This window comes from Aspergillus ochraceoroseus, assembly GCF_002846915.1.
Source record: "Aspergillus ochraceoroseus IBT 24754 chromosome Unknown P175scaffold_5, whole genome shotgun sequence".
Lineage (NCBI taxonomy): Eukaryota > Fungi > Ascomycota > Eurotiomycetes > Eurotiales > Aspergillaceae > Aspergillus > Aspergillus ochraceoroseus.
Genome location: NW_024468480.1, coordinates 1960786 through 1985859, shown reverse-complemented (window position 1 = coordinate 1985859; position 25074 = coordinate 1960786). Strand labels below are relative to the sequence as shown.

Here is a 25074-nt window from a genome sequence, read left to right as displayed (position 1 = left end):
ATTCCTCTCATAACTTAGACATGAACCATTTAGCATCCTTTATCTCGAGTACGCAGCTAGAATAAGAACAAAGCTCCCTACCATCACCATAGCCTGCATGTTAGCTTTGTTCACAGCCCCAGCCCCAGTTCCAGTTCCACTCCCGCTCGCCACCACTTGCGCCGCCGCTTGTCTCTGTAGCCGCTGGAGTGCTCGTCGGAAGCTCCGAATCAGTTGGGGATGTAGTTATGACCGTGGGATCCCCCGAGCTAGCCGCTGTTGCTGTACTCGACATGGCGTTTGAGTCTGAAGGCGTCACAGACGACAAATCCGCGAGGCCTGGTTTTCTTGTACTTGCCGTAGTTGTTTCCGATGTGGATGGCGTTGATGTCGCCGTGGGAGTGGCAGCAGTAGTAGGTTCATAGGAGGTGGTTCCAATATCCTTAGTCGTCGTGGCCTCAGATAGAACGCCTTTTTCCGCAAGGACCTGCCTGATGGGGAAGCCCACGATGATCAGTATAGTCAGTCCTCCATCTGCACACTAAGAACCAGAAGATAAGTACGCCGTAGTCGAATACTTTCCGAATCCCATATCGCTCTCTTCCGACTAGACAGGGGCTTCTCCTAATGATGCAACGGCACCCCACTTAGCAAGCCCTATGTACCGAACCATACATAGAACGGCTACATTTCCCCGCGAATACTAGATTTTCGCCGCTTACCGAAATCCTTGACCAATTTGCCTGATTCCTGCGATAAATCCCTCAACGCGGAGTAGAAACACCCAAATGTCCCCCCTCCTGAGGAAAAAGTCCATGCCTTGAGACTCTAATCCTAGAAGTATCCCCCGTACATCCGGGTGTCTGGGCCACTCGAGACATGGCTTGAAAACGTTTCTCCTCGTCACTGAAAAGAGATTTCATCTGTTATGGAAGGCTCCAAATTTCCGATGAAATCGGACCAATTGGCCGATCAGGTCGATCAAGATGCGCATGATCTGGTAGCCATGGGCCACCAGGAGGCCCTGACGCGCAAATTCAACATATGGAGCATGCTAGCACTGGCCTTTTGTGTCCTGGGTCTGTTGTACCCTTTCTCCCTGCGGTGGTCCAACGACGCGGAACACTAACTGATTGGGCCTCAGGGACATATTCTACCTTCGCTCAGGATCTGAGCAGCGGCTTGTCTAATGGGGGCCCTGTTTCGATTCTTTGGGGCCTGGTTCTGGTCACAGCGTGCAACCTATGCGTTGCCCTTTCGCTCGGTGAACTCACCAGCAGCATGCCTACGGCCTTGGGCCAGGCATACTGGGTGTGTAGGCTTTGGGATACACCGTTCGGCCGCTTTCTATCCTACCTGTGTGCTTGGATCAACACTTTTGGCTGGTGGACTTTAACTGCCTCGCAGGTGGCGTTTATGACGTCTTTCATGCTGGGTCTCCAGGAGATGTATGATCCGAATTGGAACGGTGTTAAGGAAGGCTGGTTGCAATTTGTCGTCTATTTCGGGTTGGTGCTGGTCCTGACAGTCATCAACGTGATTGGATGTAGGCGCGATGAAATCCTTCCCTGGTTCAACAGCTTTGTCGGTGTTTGGTTCACAGGGCTCTTCGTCGTCCTGTCACTGGCTCTTCTCATCTCCGTGGGCATCAGATCTGGGCTGACTTTCCAACCCGCTTCATTCGTCTTTGGCTCCTGGATGAACGGAACTGGCTGGCCTAGTGGTGTCGTCTGGTTCACTGGTCTCGTCCAGGCGGCTTACGGCCTCACAGCATTTGATGCAGTTATTCACCTGGTGGAGGAAATTCCTGCGCCCCGGCGCAACGCCCCTAAAGTCATCGGGCTCGCCGTCCTCATCGGGGCGATCACAGGCTTCGTCTTCATGGTCATTTGCCTGTTCTGTATTCAGAACGTGGACAACGTGGGGAACGCCGACCTTCCCTTCATCGAGTTGATGCAAGAAACCGTGGGCCTCACCGGGACAACAGTCCTCATCGCCCTCTTCATCTTTAATGGCGTTGGCCAGGGCGTGAGCATCCTGACTACCGGCTCTCGACTGACATGGGGCTTCGCACGAGACGGCGGTCTTCCCTGGAGTGCGTATTTCGCCGTCATCGATCCGACATGGAAATCTCCCGTTCGAGCGCTCTGGCTACAGGGCTTCCTGATCGCCCTGGTTGGCATCCTTTACCTCTTCGCCAACACCGTGCTAGAGGCCATTCTCAGCGTAAGCACAATCGCGCTCACAGTCTCATACGCTCTTCCCATTGTCGCATTGCTGGTTGTGGGCCGCGACAAACTGCCCCCCGGTCCATTCAGTCTCGGCCGCTGGGGTCCGTTCCTCAACTGGGTTAGCATCGTCTACTGTGTAGTGACCACGATCTTTTTCCTATTCCCTGGCGGGCCGAACCCCGCAGCTGCAGATATGAACTACGCTATTGCCGTGTTTGGCGTCATGCTGGTTGTGGCGCTGGCCTTCTGGTTTATCCGTGGCCATCGGACATACCTGACGACAAACGACGCGATGGCACAGATGATTCTCGCCCAACGGCTGGAGCAGGAGACCGCGGAAGCGAGGGACAATCTGACATGACATGACACTGGGAAATTCTCCTGTAATGTAATGTTCAGTAGGCCACAGTCATCATTGAATAGCAAGAGCCGTGGTCTAGAGCAGATCACAATTAGCGTTGAACGGAGGCAATGCGGCGGACTTTATGATTGATGATTTATTTTATAGCTTCGAAACGTATAATTATTAAGAAGTTAGGTGAATCGTCAAGCCTATGATAATCCCGCATGTACGATGAGTTAAAAAAAAAAAACTTTGGAGTCGCGGGTAATCGAAACCCGGACCTTTCCGATGCAAACGGAACGTTATACCACTAAACCACAACCCCAAGATGCAAGACAGTCTCCGAACAAAGAACTATAGCCCCATGAAGCACATTCTACACTTCTATAACGCCCCGGAGATCTGTTTTATAAGTTAGAAGATGTAGCATGCAGGGTGTTACATGCTGATTTTATCTGCATGGATAGGGCAAGGTCACTACTGTTCACATACTTTATATGATCTTCTGCTCTCTATAAAACCACAGCTTTAATCGTGTAGGAGGCATGTAGCAGCCCTGCCTTTCAGCCTATCCATCCCACGGTTGGCTAGGGCGGGGATTTCATGTAGAAAGCAGAATAAATGAATGTCAGTTACATGGCATCTTCCGTTACAAATAATCCACCCTCTTATTAGGTCACCGTCCAATTGTACGTGGATCTCAAAGGACTTCGGCATCAGCTATACCGACCAACAGAGTCCACACTAGACATGTTACCTTCATACAAGATGTCATCTGCTTCTCCCGAGGGCGACATTTCCCTGGAAATCCAGAGTCGATCACAATTGATCACGGAGGCCCAGTTGAATGATCACCCTGGATTATCCTCCCGAATGCGGGGGTGCGTATGAGCACTCCGAATCAACTCACCCTCATTTTATCACTCAAGACCTCTGACCAGGATGAAAAAGGCTCGGGCTAGTATTACTCCACGACATGGATTTCAAGTCGCAATATTCCCTAGCGCTGGGGGAGGGGGGGTTACATTGCATCCTGATGAAAGGAGGTGCGAGACGGCAGAGCTTGAGATAGAAGCAAGGGCTATTTTATGCCCGCTGCGCTCCCTCCAGAGTTCTATTCCAGACCCAAACATGGCTCTCTCAGTTTCCAAAGTGTTCTTTGAGCACCATCGTACCGCTCTTGGGATTGGGGAAACGTCCCCTCGAATCTCCTGGCGGTTCGATGGCAAAGTCTCGGACTGGTACCAGGGTGCCTATGAACTCGAAATTCGACGAGTCGGTCAGGAACCGGCTACTACGTTTCATATTGACTCGTCCGACTCGGTGCTTGTGCCATGGCCTAGTGATCCATTGAACTCAGGCGAAGAGGCTACGGTGCGAGTGCGATCTTTTGGCCATAAGCACCAGCCAAGCACCCCTTGGTCTGATCCTGTAACTGTTGAACCGGGACTTCTGAGCCCAGATGCCTGGCAGGGAGCCGCGGCTATTGGATCTGACCGTCCGACGGAGGTGAATCGGACTCACCGACCGATCTATTTCCGGAAAGAGTTCATCTTGGACGAGCAAGTGCTCGCGGCTCGGCTGTACATTACAGCTTTGGGCCTCTACGACGCTCGTCTGAATGGCCAACGTGTCGGGGATCATGTCCTCGCCCCCGGCTGGCAGTCCTACAAACATCGGCACGAGTACAATACATACGATGTGACGGATCTCCTTCGTCACGGGCAGAACTCAGTCGCCGTCGCCGTCGGAGAGGGTTGGTACTCTGGCCGCCTGACCTGGGCGAGCTTCCGCAATATCTACGGGGATAGCCTAGGCATGCTGTGCTTACTTGCCGTGACAAATTCCAATGGTACGAGGACCTACGTGCCCAGTGATGGGACGTGGAAGTCGAGTACCGGACCCCTGCTCACCTCGGAGATATACGACGGGGAGACGTACGACTCAAGACTAGAAATGGATGGATGGGATAGCCCCGGATTCAATGACTCTAGTTGGCTGGGAACGCACGAGGTACCGTTTTCCAAACAGGTTCTCGCCGCCCCCGATGCTCCGCCCGTAAGACGTGTGGCAGAGCATAAACTGGTGAATGTTTTCCCCAGTGCGTCGGGGAAACCGGTTCTTGATTTTGGGCAGAATCTAGTAGGATGGCTGAGGATTCGTGTTAAAGGGCCAAGGGGCCAGACCATCCGGTTCCTTCACACAGAAGGTGAGTTAACAACCTTGTGATCGTGACTGCTGTAGGTTTCCAGTTCATTGATTGAGCTCATTGCAGTCATGGAAAATGGGGAGGTTGCTACTCGCCCCCTCCGCACCGCGAAAGCAACAGACTACTTCACTCTATCCGGCGATGCTGTCCAAGAATGGGAGCCTTCGTTCACGTACCATGGCTTCCGCTACGTGCAGGTTGATGGCTGGCCAGCTGAAACGGAGCTCAACGCGGACTCTGTGACGGCAATCGTGGTGCACTCGGATATGGAACAGACTGCATTCTTCGAATGCTCCGATCCACTTATCAACAGACTCCACAAGAACATCGTATGGAGTATGCGCGGGAATTTCTTGGGTATACCGACTGACTGTCCCCAACGTGACGAACGCCTCGGCTGGACCGGAGACATTAATGCTTTCTCGCGCACGGCAAATTTCATTTACGATACGGCGGGATTTTTGCGCGGATGGTTGAGGGATGCATATTCAGAGCAGCAGGAAAACTCATGCAAGTTCTCCGAATCCTCTTTTCTTTACATATGTACATAGAAACGGACCCCCCGCGGCTAATTTTGATTTTAGTCGCGCCGCCACAGACTATCCCTAATGTCCTCGGGCCATCATCGCCCGCCACGTCAATCTGGGGAGATAGCATCGTAGGCGTCCCATGGCAACTTTTCCAGAGTTTTGGCGACAAAGCCATGCTGCAGGAGCAGTATCCGGGAGCCAAGGACTGGATTGACAGGGGCATCATCCGGAATGAAGTCGGGCTGTGGAATCGCTCTACCTTCCAGTACGCTGACTGGTTGGACCCCAAGGCACCACCCGATAGCCCAGGGGCGGCAACGACAAACAGCTACCTAGTCTCGGACGCGTATCTCATCCACAGTACGGAGATGGTGGCTAATATGTCGTCTGCGTTGTCTCTTGCACAGAATGCAGAGGGATATGCTAGCTCTCGTGCCGCACTAACAAAGGCGTTTCAGGATGCCTGGATCTCCGACTCAGGATTAGTAGCGAATGAAACGCAGACAGGGCTCACATTACCGCTTTATTTCAAGCTATTCGCTAAACCTGCCCATTATACCGCTGCTATCGGTCGACTGGTGGACATGATTACGCAGAATGAATTCAAAGTCGGCACGGGATTTGCTGGAACGCATCTACTCGGACATACCCTCTCAGCGTACGGGGCCGCAGACACGTTCTATAACATGCTTCGACAGAAAGACGTGCCGGGCTGGCTGTTCCAGGTTATCATGAATGGCACGACCACCTGGGAGCGTTGGGATAGTATGTTGGCGAATGGAAGCATAAACCCTGGCGAAATGACCTCCTTCAATCACTATGCGGTTGGGTCCGTGGGGAGTTGGATCCATGAAAGCATTGGCGGGTTAAGTCCACAGGAGCCGGGCTGGAAGAAGTTCAATGTCGAGATTATCCCCGGTGGTGGATTGGATGAGGCGTCCACGCAGTTTCTGAGCCCCTATGGCCTCATCGCCACGCAGTGGTCGGTCGATGCTCATAAGGGCGAGGGCTGTGCGAAGGGTACCAGGAATTTCCAGTTAGCTTTGGAAGTGCCTCCCAATACACAAGCCACTGTCAAACTGCCTGGCAATGGAAAGGGAAAGGGAAAGAAAATCTTGGTGGTTGGATCGGGGGTATATCACTATCAAGCTTGTTTGCCAACTTAAGGAGCACCTCACTTGGGAGAATGACTGTTGAGCCTGATGCTATCCATAATAACCCTTGCTCTCGAATATTCAAACTTAAAAACCCTTACATACACTTAGAAACGACAAACGTATTCCTGTATCTTATGCCCTTGATAGGCAAGGGTCATGCAGAAAGTCACAACCAAGATAGTCAGCGGTACCGCAGAAGCCCAGTAAACCCATTGCCCAAAATCCATATCGCGGATATCCACTGTATTCATACCAAGATAGCCGGTCACGAATGAAAGCGGTAGGAAGATGACAGTCACTATGGTGAAAATCATAATGGCTTTGCTGTTGGTATCCTCCTTCAGCTCCAATTGTAGCGTGATCTAATTTTGCCGTCAATAATCGAGAATGGTGAGTGGAATTTATTAGGCCAGCTCACCTGTCTCCTTAATTTGTCGATTTGGACTTTCAGGTCCTCGTAGACGCCAATCTTGTTGTCCAGGATCTTGTAGGCCGAATTCAACTCCCCAACCCAGGCATTCTGCGTGGGTTGTCTCTGGAAGCTCTGGCGCAAGAACTCTTTGATTACCTCTTGCTGGGTTTCAGATGTTTTGATAATGCTATCCAGCTCTTCTTCCGCTAGGTCTAGGTCATCAAGGAGATTCCGAGCAGGGCGTTCGCGCACAATCAACCTCTAAGCATCGTTAATATCAAAGCCAAGCAGCACATTTTGTATAAACGCATACCAATTTGGAGCAATAATCCTGATATAGCGCTCCCAAATCCAGTTGTATCACAGAATTGGAGCCCCCACTCGCGGAGGTCGTGAACATTGAGGAGAGATACGCATTCTCTGGCCCAAGTGGCAGGGTCAGGTCACAATCCCCATGTATGATAGAGGTGATAATTGAAGCAATAATACCGCTCGAGTTGACAGTAGAGTAAGCGGCCAGGTTAAGTGGATTCCGGGACTCGAATCCCTGCAGCACTTCTTCCTTAGCTTTGCTGAGTCTGCTAGTAAATTTTTCAAAGGGGCGTAAGATATCCTCTCTATTTATGGATATGTTGGAGGATTCGGAAGAATGAGTTTCACTCTCTGAATTAAAAGGCGAGGAAGGTCGAGAGGCACGCCCAGTGCGAGTTCTAACATCGGTCCTCTTCCTACCCCTAGCTCTAGCTATGTTTTCAGTTTCTGGATCCGAGTCCGACGAGAATCGGGATGCTTGAATGAAATTGCTCTGCCTGGTTATTCTCCTTGTCCTATCATGCCCATCGATATGGGCATTGGTATATTCCAGGACCTTTTCCTGGGCTGGGATTCGTTTATTGAACTGTGTCAGTGCTAATACCAGGAGAATGCATGCCTCGACGAAGGAGTTTAAAAGAAAGAGGTCGGATTTATGGCCGTGCACCCCTTCCCTAATGCATTCGGATATCAACAGCGCTTTTCCGAGCTCGGAGGAAACTTGATATATGTAGAATACGTCCGATTGGGATCGATCCAGTTGGCCACATTTCTAGTATCTTGTATCAGAAACACCTTGGGTTGCCAGGTGGAGATAGAGCACCTACCTCCAAAATACCGTACAATGCTCCGTAAGCCTTTTCCTTGACCGTAACGTCAAAATCGCTGGGAATAAAATGATCTATGAGAGTGCTCGCATCGACCACAAGCGCACCAATGCTAGAGGTTCCGGCCTTTAGCTCCCGCATAAGACCATCAAGGTCCACTTTTGACTTGGGCTCCTGGTTACTATATTCGCGACGCTCGCTCAAGCTTCTATAAACATAGGACGCAGGAGAATCGTCAATATCCACAGTATCAGCATCCCCGCTGGGTTCTCTCTTGGGAGCTGTGCCCTTGGTAGACTCTCGGTACAGTCCAAAGGTGTCCTCAGTATCTTGGACTTGAGACAGTCCGTGGCGGTCCGTCATCGCACTCACGTAGACTGGCCAGGATAAATAAGCTGCATTTCCAGTTAGCAATATGTACATGTCTGGCTCAACAGGCGCCCAAGCTCAACCGCATTGTGCAAAACAGGTCACCATACCCTGGACATCGTCATCCGCCAGTTCAGGCGACGAGGTTTGTGTCGCTTTCGATGAGTTCCAGAAAAGGTCATTCAACGCATCCCTGCAGAGCGGCTGCTTATATTTGCTATAACATCCTGGCCAACTGCAACAGTCGCGAGGTAAGTAAGACGGATATCGCTCTCTTCTCCAAAGTATACGATTGGGCCTATCGCTTCTAATTAAGGGCCGTCGTCGTCTGTTTGGGCTTCCGGTGTCAACCACATTAGAGATGACTCCTCTTCTACGTGAGGTGAGCCACTCATCATCCGATGAGGATGAAGCCGAGGAATTTCTGGTTTCATAATAACGGGACACTGTAGGTGGAATTCGCACTATATCTCGGCGACGTCGCGTTCTGATTGGTGAATCTGACCTCGTAGGTGTGTATTGGCCTTCCTGAAGTGCCCGACGGGTTTCGGTATGCTCAGTAATCCTGTCCATCAAGGCTGGAGATATCGCACAGTCAACCTCGTATTCATCGTTTGTCTATTTAATCAGAGCCAGAGTTATCCTCATGCGCATAGCCTGTATTATTGGACAGTTAACCTACCACAAATCTGCCCCGTCTGAATCCAAAAGCATCAATACTTTCATCGTCCACGTCGTCCTCATTGACCTTGTACCGTCCAAGGCCGGAAGTATCCACATATTCTTGTTGGATTGTTCGAGAAACGGATACGTTCCAGCCCGTATTTTCTTCCGGCAGGAGAACCCTGATATCAATCAGTGAGCCAGGATAGTCTTTGTTTTGAACAATTGATGCCCAGTGGCTATGATTGATCTTCAGGTCTGCGTGCCAATATGTACACCTCTCTGCGTCGACATGCATCCGTAGCACATGGGAGTATATATGATGAACTCTTAGCAAGAATTCCTAAGCAAATTAACTAGCTGTAGGTCACAATCACGAGTCTCGAGAACTTACAAACCAGGATTTGCACTCCTCCAATTTGATACTGAATGTCAACCCCCAGCGGAGTCGAAGACGGACACTCGCGGGATATTCACTTGCGGCAACTGTCGCAATGTAGCTGGTTGGGCGGGTGTGAAGCTGACTAGGGCTGCATGTCACCAAATAGTCTATTGCAATCAGCACAGGTCTATATGCAAATAACACAGAAGGAGATGAGATACCATCATTGACGATTAGACACCAGATCTGCGGGACGTATATCACTTTACTCGTCCCGGCATGCTCCAGACGATTCACAATCTGTCTGAATTCTCTTGAAAATGGAGATTCATTGCGATATAAGGTCTGGACTAAGGCTCTCACGGGATGGTTCTGCTGCCCTTGGTACTCAAACCTGCGATCACTCAGGAGAAAGTACGGGAACGTAAAGAACAAGCATGTGTCCTTGACTCTTAGATTCTTGCCTTCGGCCATGGTACCAAACATACTTCCCTTAGCGGTCCCAGGAAAAGCCATTCCCGCAAACACACTTGTTTCTAACTGCGACTGTAGGCCCAGAAGCCAGTCTTTTACAGCTGACTTGGTTGTAGACGTAACATTGGCGTTTTCGACAGCACGGTTCTGTGGCATGTCAGTTGGGCTACCATCTACATGAATTCTCTTCTCCACTTACAGCAAACTCTTCAAATTTTAAGCCAGAGTGCTGCATTTGCCTGGTTGAATTAGTGCCGGTCTGCGAAACCATGGGACTTTCTACGTACAGCCAGCGTATATCTCGGGTCTCACGTGGGGAGTCATTCTTACCCTCACGAGTAGTAAGAAACAGGAGCGCATTACGACTTCCAAAGGGAACCCGTCGACAAGAAACAGGGATATCATAAATGGCCTGGATGGGACGGTTCTGTCGCATCGGTCAATTCTCTATTCACGGAAGCCCGCTGCAGAGCCAGCTAGGGTATAGGTATAGCTTACATATAGCCCGTCCTTATGTTCCGGATTCTCGTCATCTTTGGACTTGACATAGGACTTCCGGTACCATGCTCTTTTCGGGGGACGGTCGCTTGCAAAGGTTGGTCGTAAACGAGGGGCAAGATGGACAGGCTGCAATTCTTGCCGCCGTTTGTTAGCGGCACGGGCAAAGGGCTCGTCGAAGTCGCCCGTTCTAATACGCTTCGGAGGCTTTATGGTATCCATTTTCATTCGCTCTCATTCACCACTGATTGCTTTTATGGTAGCTTCCCTGGTTGTTTTTTCTTGGAGTTTGCTGAGATTGTGCATAAGAGGGGAAACCAGGGCGTACGGTGCGGCTGAGATACATACAGCACTAAGAACTAGGTGCATTTTAGAATAGTCCAACATGTTAGCGTGAAGCCCTTCCCGTGGCGGAGTAGAGGATCCTCTGCAGCCGTGAATTGAAAGGCCATCCGCAAGCTTAAGGTTGGCGTGAAGCTCATTCCCTCGATGAACGATCTGGATTCCGGGCACAGAATCTTTGCCGAACGCAGGGGATCAAGGACTGGTTTCTATCCGTAGTTTGAGATGCCAACACAATGCCTATGGTTATTGATTCACGCAATCTGAGGCAAATAGCATACATTGTTTACCAAGTGAACCATGAACCTTGTGGAGACGTACTCTGGTCCGTGGGCAAAGGTCACCTTGCAAAGTAATAAGGTCTACAAGGGAATGCTTTCAAGTGCCTACTTAGTTCCGCATGACTTATCCGGCAATTGATATCCATCTCTCCACACTTCTGCCCTATGACATTAACCCTTAGGGCTGAGCATGGGGCGCCTAAATAACCGGCTTACCCTCCCGAACATGCAACAAAAAGATTCTGCATTAGTCTTTACGTAACTCTTTTTTGTTCCCTTATTTCCCCTGATCCTTTTATTTAAACGGGGATGGTGTTTATAGTGAGCTTAGTGGAAGCATGGCATCACTGAAGAAAGTCTTCGTTCACGATAGGGCTGTGGTTTGGTTCTAAGGAGCCGAGGCACATCTTTCAAAACACACTCCAGGGCCTTCCAGATAGTAGCCCCATAACAAGTGGAATCCTCCACGAGTTCTTTAGATGCGAATCAGCAGCTCCTCGGGACATCTCACATTCTCCGACCCTGAAATATCTTTGTATTGGCCTGCAAGCCTGATCGACTACCTGCTTTCTTCTATCGGGTCAGAGTGCAGATCCAATTCCAACCATAAGAAACAAAACCCTGGTCTGATATACGTGCGCTTCCGCTGATTCCGGACAGGGAGAGCAAAAGTCCGAGTAAGCCCTAGGCATGGCTATGTCGTACGTGGGGTGATGTAGTTATTCGACAAATATCATTACTATCTCCTCCAAAGGAGACATTTACTGTAACACCTAGCCATATATGCTAGATGCTCCCCCTGCGGTACGACTGGGGGCCTTAGCCACGGAATATACCCGTTTTTTTTTTTCAAATCAAAAGCTATTATCCAATGTAACTATATCAGTTTTACAGTATGGGTAGGTGAGATTGACATGTACATACCTATCCTTGTACCTCGTGATAATGTTCGGCTACACGCAACGCCTGAACCTGGGTTGTAGGATCGATCCCCTTGGCTTAACAGTTGAGAAATAATCATGAAGTCCTTGCGAACGCTTACACTAGGTTAGGTAGTGTGGTCTGCCCGAATTGAAAGTAATGCAACATGGAGCGCCAATGTATTTTTCGAAAAGCCCTAAAGCGAACAATATGTAATAGATAGACTCCCCTCTATTCATTGTCCATGTCACAGCTTGCAAGTTATGCAGAAGTTCCATGTATTTAGCATCTTATGATCAATGAAAATGACCGAAAAGATTAGGACTCGGGGAGAAATACCATCATACCCAGGCAAAGTCTGAGAACTCATCAGGCCTTCCATAATGGCCAGCAATGCCTCAGAGCGGTGGAGTAAAACTCATAAGATTATAGGCTAGTTATCCAGTAATGGCCCGCGGTGTAACCTCGTTTATGCATGATAGTGATCTACAATGCCAGTGCTGCTAAGGAAAGAACGCCTCTGTATCTATGTTCACCTTCCATTGCCAATGCTCCGTGTCTGATGCTCCCAAAAATGTATAAAAGGGAGTGTTCATACCCTTCAAACCTCACTTTCTCCTCATCATTCACACAAGCTCCAAAGCCTCAAGCCTCAAGCCTCAAGCCTCAAGCCTCAAGCATTCTTCAGTTAAACAGCAATAACTCTTTTTCCTCAACTTCAAATCTATCACAATGATGTTCTCTGCCGTTGTCCTCTCTGTCCTCGCCATCTCAGGCAGTGCCCTCGCTTCTCCTGCTGAGAAGCGCGCCGGAGTTACCTGCGGCGGTGTCGGCAACTATGCCCCCATCAACGATGTCAAGACTTGCATCGACTTCCTGAACAGCAAGGGCACCGCCGACTGCGGTGTGGGCAATGGCTCTGGTGGCTTCTGTGTCCACGGACAGGCCGTGATCCTTGGTAGCGGTTCCGGCAGCACTCCATGGTATGTTCCTATATTGATTTGCCCTTTGTTTTCGCTTCGCTGGTGACCGATAATAACCATGTTTCTGTCTTTAGCCAAAACGTGGCCGCCGCCGCCCAGGCCATCCTCGGAAGCTGCACCACCGCTAACCAATACGTTGGAGGTAATATTTCATTCCTTGACCCCGAGATTCCTTATGGTATGGGCTAACTTGGGGATTCTTAAATTAGGAACCTCCACTGTCGGCGGTGCTAGCAGCGTCGTTGTCACTGTCAGGCACTCATAGATTATCTATTACCCATGTCAGGATGAGTTTGCGGTAAACGCCAGCCTGATATCTACCCGGTCTGAATGTATGTAAAGCCACGGTTTTATAGGGGAAGTAGCTAGCGATGGATGGATGTCACTCTTTAGATTACGGAACTTGCAAGAAGCCCGCAATGATATTTTGGTTTTGCTCTACTTCACATGGCAGGACATGATCCATCTTATAGCCTAACAAGAAAAAGAAGGGCTTTTGTAGGTGGTAGAGCTTGCGACGCTGTAAAAGGTCTGATACGGCAACAACGTTGGCAGTCTTGATATTCGATGTGATAGACCTACATAACACTACTTCTATTTGGGAGATACAGTACATATACACAGTAATACAATGTGATGTGATATGGAATTATGGCCACTGACATGGAAAAAAAAAAAAAAATAAAAAAATAATTTATACGAACTCGGTAAAGTGAAATAAATAGAAAGGGAAAAAAAAAAACATTGACCGACGCAGGGATCGAACCTGCAATCTCTTGATTCGTAGTCAAGCGCCTTGCCATTGGGCCAGCCGGCCTTGAATGATAGAAGGGAACTAATTTTACAACCTTATACGAAGCAAGTAAGAAAACAAAAAATCTTTCTTTTCAGTCGTCAAATATTACTCGTGGGTTCTGGTTTTTGGACCACGCCGAGGCCTATTCAAGCGTGGAGAATCTGTGGTCCGGAAAACTTCCCTCGTCGTTCGATATACATCAGTAGAATGGCGAGGAAGATCCCAACTAGCACGACTGATCCACTGCGAGAATTGTCAGCACGGGCAGCAGTCTCAAAGCGCGCAAGGCCGGGAAAAAAAGCATACTAGTTCATGGAACTCAAGGTAGTTGGAAGCGTTACCGGCAGGCAGAATAGCACCCCGGACAGAATGAGCCACAATACAGAAAAGATATTCACCGGATACCCAAACCGCCCCAGATTGAAATGTCGAGCAGGTAGCTTGTTTCGACCGCCGATGGCTAGGATACCCTGCGGGATGGTGAACGCCACGTTAGCCAGGAGGGTGGTAATGTTGATCATGGAGTTGAAAGCTGTAGTACTGGCAATGTAGATAACGCCAAAAAGCACGGTAAACGCAGCCGAAAGGAGAGCAGTCCGGACAGGGAACTTGTACTGGGGGTCAATGTGGTTCCAGTATCGGGAGAAAGGGAGACCGTTCTAGGTGTGTGTTCAGTACATAGTCATTCATGGAAAATAGTTAAAACATCACGCCGGGAAAGAAATAGTTGTACATCTCGGGCTAGAGTCCATGCAATCCGACTATTTGTGATCCACTGCGCACATATCGCAGCTTGAATCCGGGAATGTTAGCCAAAACCGACGAGGTTTATGCTGGGCCTGCACACATACTGTAACAAATCAAAGCTATGCACGCTTGGAGAAAGGTCGCGGCCGCTTTGCTCCCCGTCACCTGGTAGTAAGCCTCGAGACTCGGTACGAATGCTCTCTGGACTGCATCCACGTCGTCAATACCGCAGAGCACGCCAATCACCCAGGGTATCACTCCCAGCAAGCCGATTAGCGTCGTCATATTGCTGTCGCCGTCAGCCGATCCAATATCCAGGGAGACGGGGGGGACTCACATCACGAACGGAAGGATTCGATCAGGTCTCGGAGTCTCCTCTGCGAGATGAACGATGGTCCCTGCTCCAACAAAGGAGTACTCAGCCTGGGCCATACTCAAAAGCCACCCGGTTGGCGTCGCCCATCCGCTCTGATTGCGATTGATCATGATGTTTTCCGGATGATAGTCATTACCGCCCATAGCGGGGAGGATGACAATTGTCACCACGAGCCCAACAATCGACACCGCAAGGGTTGTCCGGGTCATGTAGTCGGTCTTCTCCACAGGAACCGAGAAAAGAGGAATTACTGTATGATTCCAGGCCCGGTCCGGTCCGGTCAGCCAGCCCCAGAGACCCAGCCTTCAGTCCGCATCACGCATCTCGCGGACACTCACAGGAAAGAAGCATTGCCAACAAGTACCCCAGATATATCTGCCATTCGCGTATCACAAACCCGGGGGTCCAAAAGGCGACGATCCCGAAAACCGAGGTAGTAATGTATATCAGCCCCGAGATTAAGCTGATCCACCAGGCCAACAGCGTGATCATGCCCACCGTGAACGAGGCCAACTTCCGCGTCCCCCGTGGAGCCAACCAATAGGTGAAATGGTAATGGCCCTATGATGACGGTTTCTGGTGGTGAGGAAACGCTTCGAATTACGCAAGAGGCATGCTTTTGCATCGCACTTACACCCGACGACGGAAACGCCGAAGCCAGCTCTGCTGTTCCCAAGAGCACTATCCACTGCGCGACTCCGCCTAAAATCGCGCCAAAAAGCGATGTCTGGCCGCCGCCGTATGTGAGCATGGTTCCTAGTGTCGCCGCATAGCCAATCCACGAATTGGAGATGCTGTCGCGCGTCAAAAAAAAAAAAAAATAAAGTTCCTGGGTTAGGGTTCGGGAAGAAGCCTGGTTACCTGAATGCTAATCCCAAGGCGCCTAGCCAGGATAGAGAACGTGTAAGTTCCGGGCCGTGGCTCTGGTGAATGAGGATGATCTCTCCTGTATGGAGAGTCGGTTTACGGGAGACTTTATGCAGCTCAAAGTCGAGCACCTTTTCGGCTTCTTTCAGATCAGCCATTGTGCTGTATTGGACGTTACTGGGCGTTATTGCTGAGCGGGCAGGGGGTTAAAGAGAATGCTGCCCCTCGAGTTCGGACTGCTATGTATCGGGAGGCATTCATTCTTGAGTGATGAGACATATTCTTTCATTCAGGTCTATTGCAAGGGTAACGCAAGGATGAATAGTACATACATTGGTGACGCAGGGAGGGAGTCATCGGGTCTGATTTATTCTAGACCAAGGTAGCTAGCTAGGGAGCTATACGTTCTCTACTGAATATGTGAATGACGATAGCAACCTATCGCTCAACTATGCGAATATCAAGGCCGAACTAGCATTCAGGTGCTATTCCAAGACGTAGTTTGGAAACCACATCAAAAACAAGCCACAAAGTAGGCGAAGCAAGGAGTGGGATCTCAGTAAGTGCAGCCCGTGAACTGCTGCTCATTTGTGCTGCTCTCCGCCTGCAGTGAGTTGTAGCGACTAAGAAGTCTATAATACAGATCAGCTAGTCAGTCAGCCCAGGAACTATGTAGAACTGCAATACAACCTCGATTATTTCACCTGCTAGATTCTGAACGCAAAAAAAAAAAAAAAGAAAAAAAAAGAAAAGCCCAATTAAGCCATAACCCCCACAACAGTCGAGCAGAATAACATTGCCAACACCCCCAAGCCAGACATAGAAAGAGGCTTGTTCACTACACCCGCGTTGTCCGTATTCGAGGCCGAGGCCGAGCTATCGGCGGAGGTCTTGGTCGAGGAACTTTCAGCAGTCTTGGTGGCAGTGGCAGTGGCCGTTGCAGACATGTTGGCGTTACAGAAGAATTCACCCGCCGTGGCGCCGTTGTCTTGGATGCAGCTCAAGAGACTGGAAACCGTCTGGCCCTGGGCTAGACAGTACAGACCGCAATCATTATCGTAGGACCGGACTTCTGCAGACGAGCAGCATTTCTTCATAATATCGGAGTAGTTGCCCGAGGCCGGCACAGCACAGGCGGCATCTTGAGTGGGAAGCACCCAGATGTTGCCTGTGCAGGTGGAAGAGGCGGCGGTGGTCGTGGTCGTGGTCGTAGCAGCCATTTATTATTCTTCAGACCTATTCCAGGGGTCTCTCGTTTCTTCTCTTCGTCGTGAGGGAGGAGAGTCAAATGGTGGTGGGGTTGTGAGCGAGCAGCGTTAGGCACGAGAGACAGTAGAATGAAGAATGAAGCAAAAGCAAGGGAGGAAACGCACTTTTAAACGGTCCACCCAAATGATCAAGTTACAGGTTGGATCAGTCTCTATATTTATCCCAGAACAAGTGGCTCTGGGTAAGCCTGGGGGATTGTGATTGATTGATGGCTCTTGTCGGATGTTTCACTTGCGGTGGAATAAGGCAACCAGTCAGATTAATAGACATGTTATTGCATGACTGGATTACTTGTTGGCCATTAAAAACATGCAAGGACGGGCTTCCGCTCTCTTTGTGACCTATCAAAACCCTAATAGAGCTCGTAACTAAGATGAGAGACTGAGAACTATAACTATACACAGGGATTTCTTGTGGAGTTGCGCATGGAGAATGGCATTGACTACTGGGCTATCTTGCTATGATATATGACTTGATGAGAGGTCGTCAAACTATGACGGTAGAAAGTTGACTGAAATGGGTTCAAATTGGGTCTAACTAGGAGATGGAGAGATGAAGAAGATGCTTGGAAGAAGTATGGAGATCTAGAAGGAAATAGTGGCTTAAATATACTGGGTAGTCATGTGTTGCTATCTTCTTCTTTATAGTGATGCTGCTTTATAGTGGTGCTAGTTGTATTTACTAAGTGCAGTACTCTAATATACCCCCCTTAGTAACATATCTATTATATGAAGCTATTTAGAGTCTATCTCTAATCTACTAAAACCTAACCTCTTAATAAATTTATTAAATTTTATAATTAGTAGTACCTTAATTAGCTTACAGTCGGTGATCACCTGATGCACGGCCCCATCTCATGCACATTTTGCCCCTTACTGACTTTCTAGATAGCAATTTTCAACTTCACATATCTTATTTAATATAACTCTAATTAAAGTAGTATTAGAAGCAATCGATTCCTTAGAACCAGGCACTTTAATTAACTATACTAAAATTGTAAAATAATTTAGTATTGAGTAATTAATATTATTAAGGTACTATTATAGGGTTTCATATTTAAAAGATTATTAATATAAGTAATAGCAAGCTCTTAGTAATTAATATGAAAAAGAACTTATAAGATATATTAATAAACTTACTAAATAAGGCCTTTTTATATCCCATAAAATATTATATAATTTTATAAAGGAAATAAGTAGATAGAAGTCTAGAAAATACTAGCCTAGCTACTTTCTAAAGTAATACTAAGATAATCTTATTTTAACCTATATAACTACTATTAATACTATATGAAAATAAGCTAATTCTATATATAAATATATACTATATTTTAAATTACTATACTAGAAACTAGAGGAATATAAGCTATATATAGAGGATATCTATAATATAAATAAAAAAGGATTTCTTATTAGAATACTTGTTAAAGGTCTTAGGATCTTTTTTAAGTAGAAATATAAGAATAGGGCCTTTAAGTAGTGCCTGTAAAATAGAAATTAAGAGTAGATAACCTTAATTACTTATATTTATGCTAATAGAAGCTTGCTCTTACCAGGTCTTATTTACTAGGCTACTAGTAGTAATATCCAGGATTCCTGGCTATAAGACTTTAATCCTAAGCTTTATAATTGCTTCTTTACCTCCTCTACAAGTAGTTAGATAAATAATAAGCTAGGATATACCTAGTTAATAAATATATTTAACCAGGAGATAAAAAAGAAAATATAGAGGTATTAGAGATTTCTAATCCTTAATAATTATAGATCTTACCTTACTATAAAGTTTATTAATTACTATAATACTAATAAGATTCTTTTAATAATTTATCTATTTTATTTAATTTATTTACTGTAGCTACTTAATATTAGAATCTTTAGTTCTCTTTCTACTACTTATAGTAAGAATCTAGAGAATTTCTTACATAAATTAATAGATCTTAACTATATTACTAAGTAGGATTTTTTCTATCTCTTCTAGCTAGCCTGGAATTAGACTTTATTATTAAAAAATATACTTTCTTTATAAAAAATTATTAGGATATTACTACTTAATCTTAAGATTATTTTAGTCTAATTTAATAGAAAGATAGACTTATAGCTATTATCTAGTAATTTCTTATGATTAATCCTATAAGTAGAGGATTAGAGAAAGATTAAAAGGCTTCTAAATTATATAGTTACTAATATATATAATAAGAATACTAAGAAGTTAAGTTTTATAATATATTATTTTTTTATAGAGAATATAATTCTTAAATTATATTATAAGGACCTTAAATTAACTCTCTAGAATAAGAAGAAGAAGTACTAGTATAGTAAGCCTTTAAAATTTGAGCTTATAGTACCTAAGGATAGTAGTATAATATTTTACTCTCTATAAAAGATCTAGCAAGCCTATAATCTTTAGAAATAGAAAGATAAGGCTATATAACTTATTAAGGCCTTAAAAGAGGAAGAAAAGGTCTGTTAGTAGCTTGCTAAAGAAGAAAAATAATACTTACTTAAAGAGTATAAGAGAAATTAAGTATCTTAATAAGAATTATGGTTATTAGAGGTAGAGTAGAAAAAATAATAGAAGGAGAAGACATGCCTGGTAAAAAAGGTAGATTATTAGCTTTAAAATAACTTCTAGAAAGTAAAGAAGATCCTAAAGAAGATATTTATAACTTTATACTAGCTAAAATCTATAGAAATCAGGCTAATAACCCCTATAAATATTATTGAGGCCCCTCCTATAGTAAATTATCAAGGCTGCGAGATCTAACTACTATACTACTTTTAAGGTGACTAAAAATTATCTATAGACTATATCTAATAACTACTTTTAACCACTAAAAATTTAAGAGATAATATTAATTATATATGGTTAAATTACTTCATGTTGGTTCTTATAGTTAGTAGTGATTTTGTGCATCAGGTGGGGCCGTGTATCAGGTGATCACCGACTGTATTAGTAATATTATCCTTTTTACTAACTATTTATAATTAAATTCTACTATTTTTAATTATCTCTTTTATAAAGAAATAGTGTAAGTGTCTTGCTGGCGAGGCACTTGGGTATGGGTAGTGTTAGTAAAGGAAGCAAAGCTACACAGAGTACAAGGATAGTAGGAAGGTATTAGAAGTAATAAAATAAAGTACTTACCTCTTAGTATTTTAAGGATTATTATATTATTATTTATATTATTTAATTAAGTTACTAGTATAATATAAGTAACTTAAATATTATTATTTTTTTAATTATTTTTAATTATTAGATATATAATTTAATATATAGTTTAATATATAATTATATATTATATAATTACTATAATAATTATCTTCTCTCTTCTTAGTAATATATCTACATATTATATATATTATACCTAATCTAGCTTAATATTCTACTAAGAAGGAGCTAGTCCTAGTTAATATAATATAATCTACTTTTTTATTTAATACTAGAAATAATAATAATATATATAATATTATTTTTATTAATTATACTTTATTAAATAAAATATAAATAATATTATATTTTACTTTAAATAAAATAATAAATAAGAGTAAGTAATTTACTAAATATATTAATAATAAATAAAGATATTATTATAATATAAATATTATAAGAGAATACTTTTTTATATATATTTTTTTTAATTTAATTTATATTTTAAAAAGTCTCTTTTAATAAATTAATATATTATATTAAATAAGTTATTATTATTTAAATATTATAATAATAATTAATTATATTATAAATCTTATAGCTTCCTTAAAATATTCTTTATCTAATATTATACTAACTATATCTTTATAAAAGAGAGTTTATTTAGCTATTATTATTTTTTTCTTTATAAGTATCTTTATTCTAGTAATATAAGTTTATTATACTAATTATTTATAAACTTTTATAATAAATCTTCTTATATTTATATTAATTATAATACCTATAATTTTTATTATTACTAGTATATTTCTTATAATTTTTATTATTATTATTTTATTATCTAATAAGATTATATCCTTCTTATTTTCTATAACTACTTCTAATATTATAGTAACTCTTATTATTTTTTTTTTTACTTTTTCTACTATAGTAACTCTAGTTATTCCTACTATTATTATTATACCAGCTCCTATTATTATACTAGCTCTTATTATTATACTAGCTTTTATTATTCTTACTATTATTATAATTCTAGCTACTTTAACTATTCTAGTTATCTCTACTAGCCTAGTTACTATTATATAAATACTATATTACTTATATTATACTAAATTTTAATAATATATAGATAATAGTTCTATAAAAGCTTATTCTTATATATATCTAAATCTAGAATAATAGTATATTTAATATACTTATTTATATAAAAAGTACTTTCTTATTATTCTATCTATATAGGTTAGTCTTAGGGAAATTTAGGTAATATCTAGTAAGGTAGTAGATATAATAGCCTATATTTAATAGGCCTATATTACTAAGATTTTTATCTATTATTTTAAGATTAAGGACTAGATAAAGAAATTACTTTAATTTATTAATTATAATATATTTTATTTATTTAATATATAATATATTAGGGGTAGTATAATAAAGTTAGAGAATAGTAATAAAAAGATTTAAAATAATTATAATAATTAAAAATTTATTAATATTATAATATAAGTACTTTATTATTTTTATTTTTATATAATAAAATTAAGTTATTTTTTTAAAATTTTTTAATACTTATAATATATCCCTATTAAATTTTAAAATTTAATAAGAAAAAGAGAAAAAATAATATTATTAATATATTTTTATAGTCTTTTTAATTCTTTAATCTTATTAATTTATTATTTTTATATTTTATTATTTTATAATATTTTATTAATATCTTACTTATATCTTATTTATATAGTAAAACTTATTTAAAATATCTTATATATTTTTTAAATCTTTTACTAATTATTAAGTATTCTTATATATTAGTTATTCTTTTTATTTAACTAGGTATTAGTCTTTATTATATAGCTTTTATTATATAATAATCTATTCTATCTCTTATTTTTTTTTATTATTAATAATAACTAGCTAGAGTAGTATTAGTAAGTTACTATTTTTTATATTCTATTTCTTAAGGAATAATATATAAAAGATTAGATAGATTTTCTTATATAACTTAAGTAATTATAAATAATATATTTATTAATTTATTACCTTAATTATTTTAAATAGCCCTTTATATTTAATATCTAGCTTCTTACTAGATCTTTATATATAGATATTCTTTATAAATAGTAATATTTATTAGCTTATATAATATTTAGTTAGATAATACTTTTTATTATAATTCCTTACTTATTATTTAGTAGTATAGTATAGATTTTTTTCTAGCTAATAGTATTTTACTTATAATTAGTTAAGTTATTTTTCTATTACTATAATTATACTAGAGTCCCTAATATTAGTAAACTTAAGTAGTACTAGCTAGTAATTATATTATACCTTATAAGAGAATATTTCTAATAATATATTTTTTATATTATTATATATAAATTCTATCATGCCTAGCTAGTTTATTTAATTAATTTATTAATAATTAATATAAGTCTTTAGATAGATCTTTAATATCTAATTCTAATATTTTATTTAGCTATCTATCTATAAATAAAATATAGTATTTAATTATTCTTTAACTTAAAATTCTTAGTATAGCTAGGTCTAATATTTACTAGTAAAGAGTAAGCTATAATTATTTACTAGATTTCTTAATATTCTTATTTTAAATATAATTTCTTTTATAAATATATTAGCTAGCTTCTTAATATTAATATTTCTTATTATTAAAAGATATTTAGCTCTCTTAATATATTAATTTATAATTATTAAAATAGTATTATATATATACCCCTTTTATATTAATAGTAGTAAGTTTATAATAAAGTCTAGAATTAGATTTTATTAAGAATATTCTAGTACTAGGAGCTTTATAAGCTAGCTTAATAGAAATTATCTAGATATTTTTATTTTTTAGTAAATTAAATAGCTCTTTATATACTCTTTAATATTATATTATAAGATATTTTAATAAAATTTTTATTTAATAAAATCTAATATTTTTTCTTAACTAAAGTAACTTATATATAAGTTATTATAATATATCTTTAGTAATTCTTAATATATTATTTAATTAAAAAAAATATAAATAATCTTATTATATTATACTAGCTTATTATTATTAACTTACTATTTATTCTTATAAATTTATTTTTATTTAATATTATTTCTAAATTACTTTATTACTTCTTATTTAAGTAATTTTCCTACTATTTAAGTATATCTCTAGTATATTAAGTATTTCTTACTAATATTACTTTAAATTTAACTTATATAAGTATTTTTATATTATATCTTTTAAAGTAAGTCTTATAAAATAATTAATAATATTTTATAAACTTACTTATTACTAGCTACTCTTTATATTAGTATTTTTTAAATTAAAAATTCTAGATTTTTTAATTATATAATTAGAATCTCTTAGAAAGCTATTATTTTATTTTTATTTTAATTATTCTATAAATCTCCTAACTTTACTTAAAGTATAGGTAAGAGTTTCTTAATTATATTTTATTAAATAAATTTATAATTCTTTTATCTTAAAGATATATTAGCTAAATTAAGATTATTAAACTAATATTTAATCTAGAAATTATATATTATTAAGAGCTTAACTTATTTAGTCTAGTATTAATTTAAAATTTTAATAATATAGAAATATTTTAGATTTATATAATTTATTTATATATATATTATATATAGATTATCTTTAAAATAATAATATTATATTTTAAAATATTTTACTATAATTAATAATTCTTAATTATAAGTTTTATATCTCTTCTTTACTTTAATTAACTTTTTTAAATAAAAAATTATAAATTATTAAATAATATACTATATTTTTATAGACTAGATATTATTATATTATATTAGAATTTTTATAATTATAAAATCTAATATATTAGTTACTAGAAATATCTCTTATTCTAGATTAAAATATTATAATACTAGAGATCTAGAGAATGCCTGCTTTAGTATCTTAAAAATACTTTAATTATTCTCTATTATTTTAAAGAGACTACTCTTTCTCTCCTTTATTATTTCTTTTAATATATTATTTAATAAAGTAGTAATCTTAGAATACTAGTAAATAAATTTTTAAAAATATCTTATAAATCCTAGAAATATTTAAATATTATAAAATAAATATAATTCTAGTTAATTACTTATAATATATACTTACTTAAAATCTATTTAAATTTCTTTAATTCTTATAATAAAGCTAAAAAAATATACTTCCTTCTAGTAAAAATTATATTTTAAAAGTTTTATATAAAGATTATACTTCTAGAGATATAATAATATTTTATTAATATAATATTTATATTCTTTCTTTATTTATAAATAAATTAGGATATTATCTAAATATATTATATAAAATTTATCTAGAATCTTTTTTATTATTTTATTAATATATACTTAAAAAATAGCTAGAATATTATATAATTTAAAAGATATAATTAAATATTTATAATATTTATATCTTATATAAAATATTATCTTTTACTTATTACTTTAATAAATATAAATCTAGTAATAGATATCTTATAAATCTAATTTAATAAATTATTTAACTCTAACTAGTTAGTTTATTAGTTTATTAATTTATAGGAGAGAATATTAATTCTTAATAATAATTATATTTAAATTTCTATAATTTATATAAAACTATAGTAATTTATTAGTCTTTTATATAAAAAGTACTAGCATGCCTGCTATACTTATTAAAGGCTAGATTTATTTTTTTTTTAATATTTAATTAATATACTTCCTTAAGATTACTAATTTTATCCTTAATATATTATATAGCTAGCCTATTAATAATATTATACTAGTAATTAATAATATATTATAATTAGCTTTTCTAAAGAGAAGTATCTCTATCTTTTTCTTTAAAAATATTAATTTCTATTTTTTATAATATTTAGAGAAAGCCTCTATTATATTATTATTATTATATAATTAGCTTAAGACTAGTATAGTAAATTCTTACTTTATTATACTTTTAAATTACTTAAA

General features: G+C 40.0%; 8 protein-coding genes and 2 non-coding genes across 10 annotated transcripts; 3 read left to right on the top strand and 7 right to left on the bottom strand.

Annotated features, from left to right (window-relative positions):
• Window positions 1–4: 4 nt before the first annotated feature.
• On the bottom strand, window positions 5–909 carry P175DRAFT_0278055 (uncharacterized protein). The gene is made up of 2 exons (XM_040892756.1): window positions 702–909; window positions 5–470 (listed from the first exon to the last, which is right to left on the bottom strand). The coding sequence occupies exons 1-2, from the start codon at window positions 794–796 to the stop codon at window positions 101–103; spliced, it is 465 nt and encodes a 154-aa protein (XP_040751697.1). The 5' UTR covers window positions 797–909; the 3' UTR covers window positions 5–100.
• P175DRAFT_0481542 (putative amino acid permease family protein) lies at window positions 908–2730 on the top strand (the record flags this gene model as incomplete). Its single annotated transcript, XM_040895464.1, has 2 exons — window positions 908–1058; window positions 1124–2730. The coding sequence occupies 2 exons, from the start codon at window positions 908–910 to the stop codon at window positions 2569–2571; spliced, it is 1599 nt and encodes a 532-aa protein (XP_040751696.1). The 3' UTR covers window positions 2572–2730.
• Window positions 2731–2806: 76 nt separating this feature from the next.
• P175DRAFT_0t86 lies at window positions 2807–2878 on the bottom strand. The gene has a single exon. It is a non-coding gene; the product is annotated as a tRNA-Ala (tRNA).
• An 806-nt stretch (window positions 2879–3684) lies between these two features.
• Window positions 3685–6468, top strand: P175DRAFT_0481539 (uncharacterized protein; the record flags this gene model as incomplete). The annotated part of the gene is made up of 3 exons (XM_040895463.1): window positions 3685–4762; window positions 4829–5305; window positions 5347–6468. 3 exons carry the CDS (start codon window positions 3685–3687, stop codon window positions 6456–6458), a joined length of 2667 nt encoding a protein of 888 aa, XP_040751695.1. The 3' UTR covers window positions 6459–6468.
• Window positions 6469–6505: 37 nt separating this feature from the next.
• P175DRAFT_0278006 (uncharacterized protein) lies at window positions 6506–8672 on the bottom strand. The gene is made up of 4 exons (XM_040892754.1): window positions 8001–8672; window positions 7175–7945; window positions 6868–7122; window positions 6506–6811 (listed from the first exon to the last, which is right to left on the bottom strand). The coding sequence occupies exons 1-4, from the start codon at window positions 8421–8423 to the stop codon at window positions 6554–6556; spliced, it is 1707 nt and encodes a 568-aa protein (XP_040751694.1). The 5' UTR covers window positions 8424–8672; the 3' UTR covers window positions 6506–6553.
• On the bottom strand, window positions 8174–9122 carry P175DRAFT_0278046 (uncharacterized protein). The gene has a single exon (XM_040892755.1). The coding sequence runs from the start codon at window positions 8940–8942 to the stop codon at window positions 8448–8450; it is 495 nt and encodes a 164-aa protein (XP_040751693.1). The 5' UTR covers window positions 8943–9122; the 3' UTR covers window positions 8174–8447.
• A 3350-nt stretch (window positions 9123–12472) lies between these two features.
• P175DRAFT_0461003 (uncharacterized protein) lies at window positions 12473–13327 on the top strand. Its single transcript, XM_040894750.1, has 3 exons — window positions 12473–12913; window positions 12988–13055; window positions 13123–13327. The coding sequence occupies exons 1-3, from the start codon at window positions 12663–12665 to the stop codon at window positions 13176–13178; spliced, it is 375 nt and encodes a 124-aa protein (XP_040751692.1). The 5' UTR covers window positions 12473–12662; the 3' UTR covers window positions 13179–13327.
• Window positions 13328–13658: 331 nt separating this feature from the next.
• On the bottom strand, window positions 13659–13730 carry P175DRAFT_0t85. The gene has a single exon. It is a non-coding gene; the product is annotated as a tRNA-Arg (tRNA).
• Window positions 13731–13855: 125 nt separating this feature from the next.
• On the bottom strand, window positions 13856–15857 carry P175DRAFT_0510223 (uncharacterized protein; the record flags this gene model as incomplete). Its single annotated transcript, XM_040898495.1, has 8 exons — window positions 13856–13952; window positions 14016–14368; window positions 14443–14444; window positions 14561–14745; window positions 14794–15082; window positions 15171–15393; window positions 15467–15626; window positions 15694–15857. The coding sequence occupies 8 exons, from the start codon at window positions 15855–15857 to the stop codon at window positions 13856–13858; spliced, it is 1473 nt and encodes a 490-aa protein (XP_040751691.1).
• A 111-nt stretch (window positions 15858–15968) lies between these two features.
• P175DRAFT_0502442 (uncharacterized protein) lies at window positions 15969–17175 on the bottom strand. The gene has a single exon (XM_040897385.1). The coding sequence runs from the start codon at window positions 16917–16919 to the stop codon at window positions 16458–16460; it is 462 nt and encodes a 153-aa protein (XP_040751690.1). The 5' UTR covers window positions 16920–17175; the 3' UTR covers window positions 15969–16457.
• Window positions 17176–25074: the final 7899 nt, after the last annotated feature.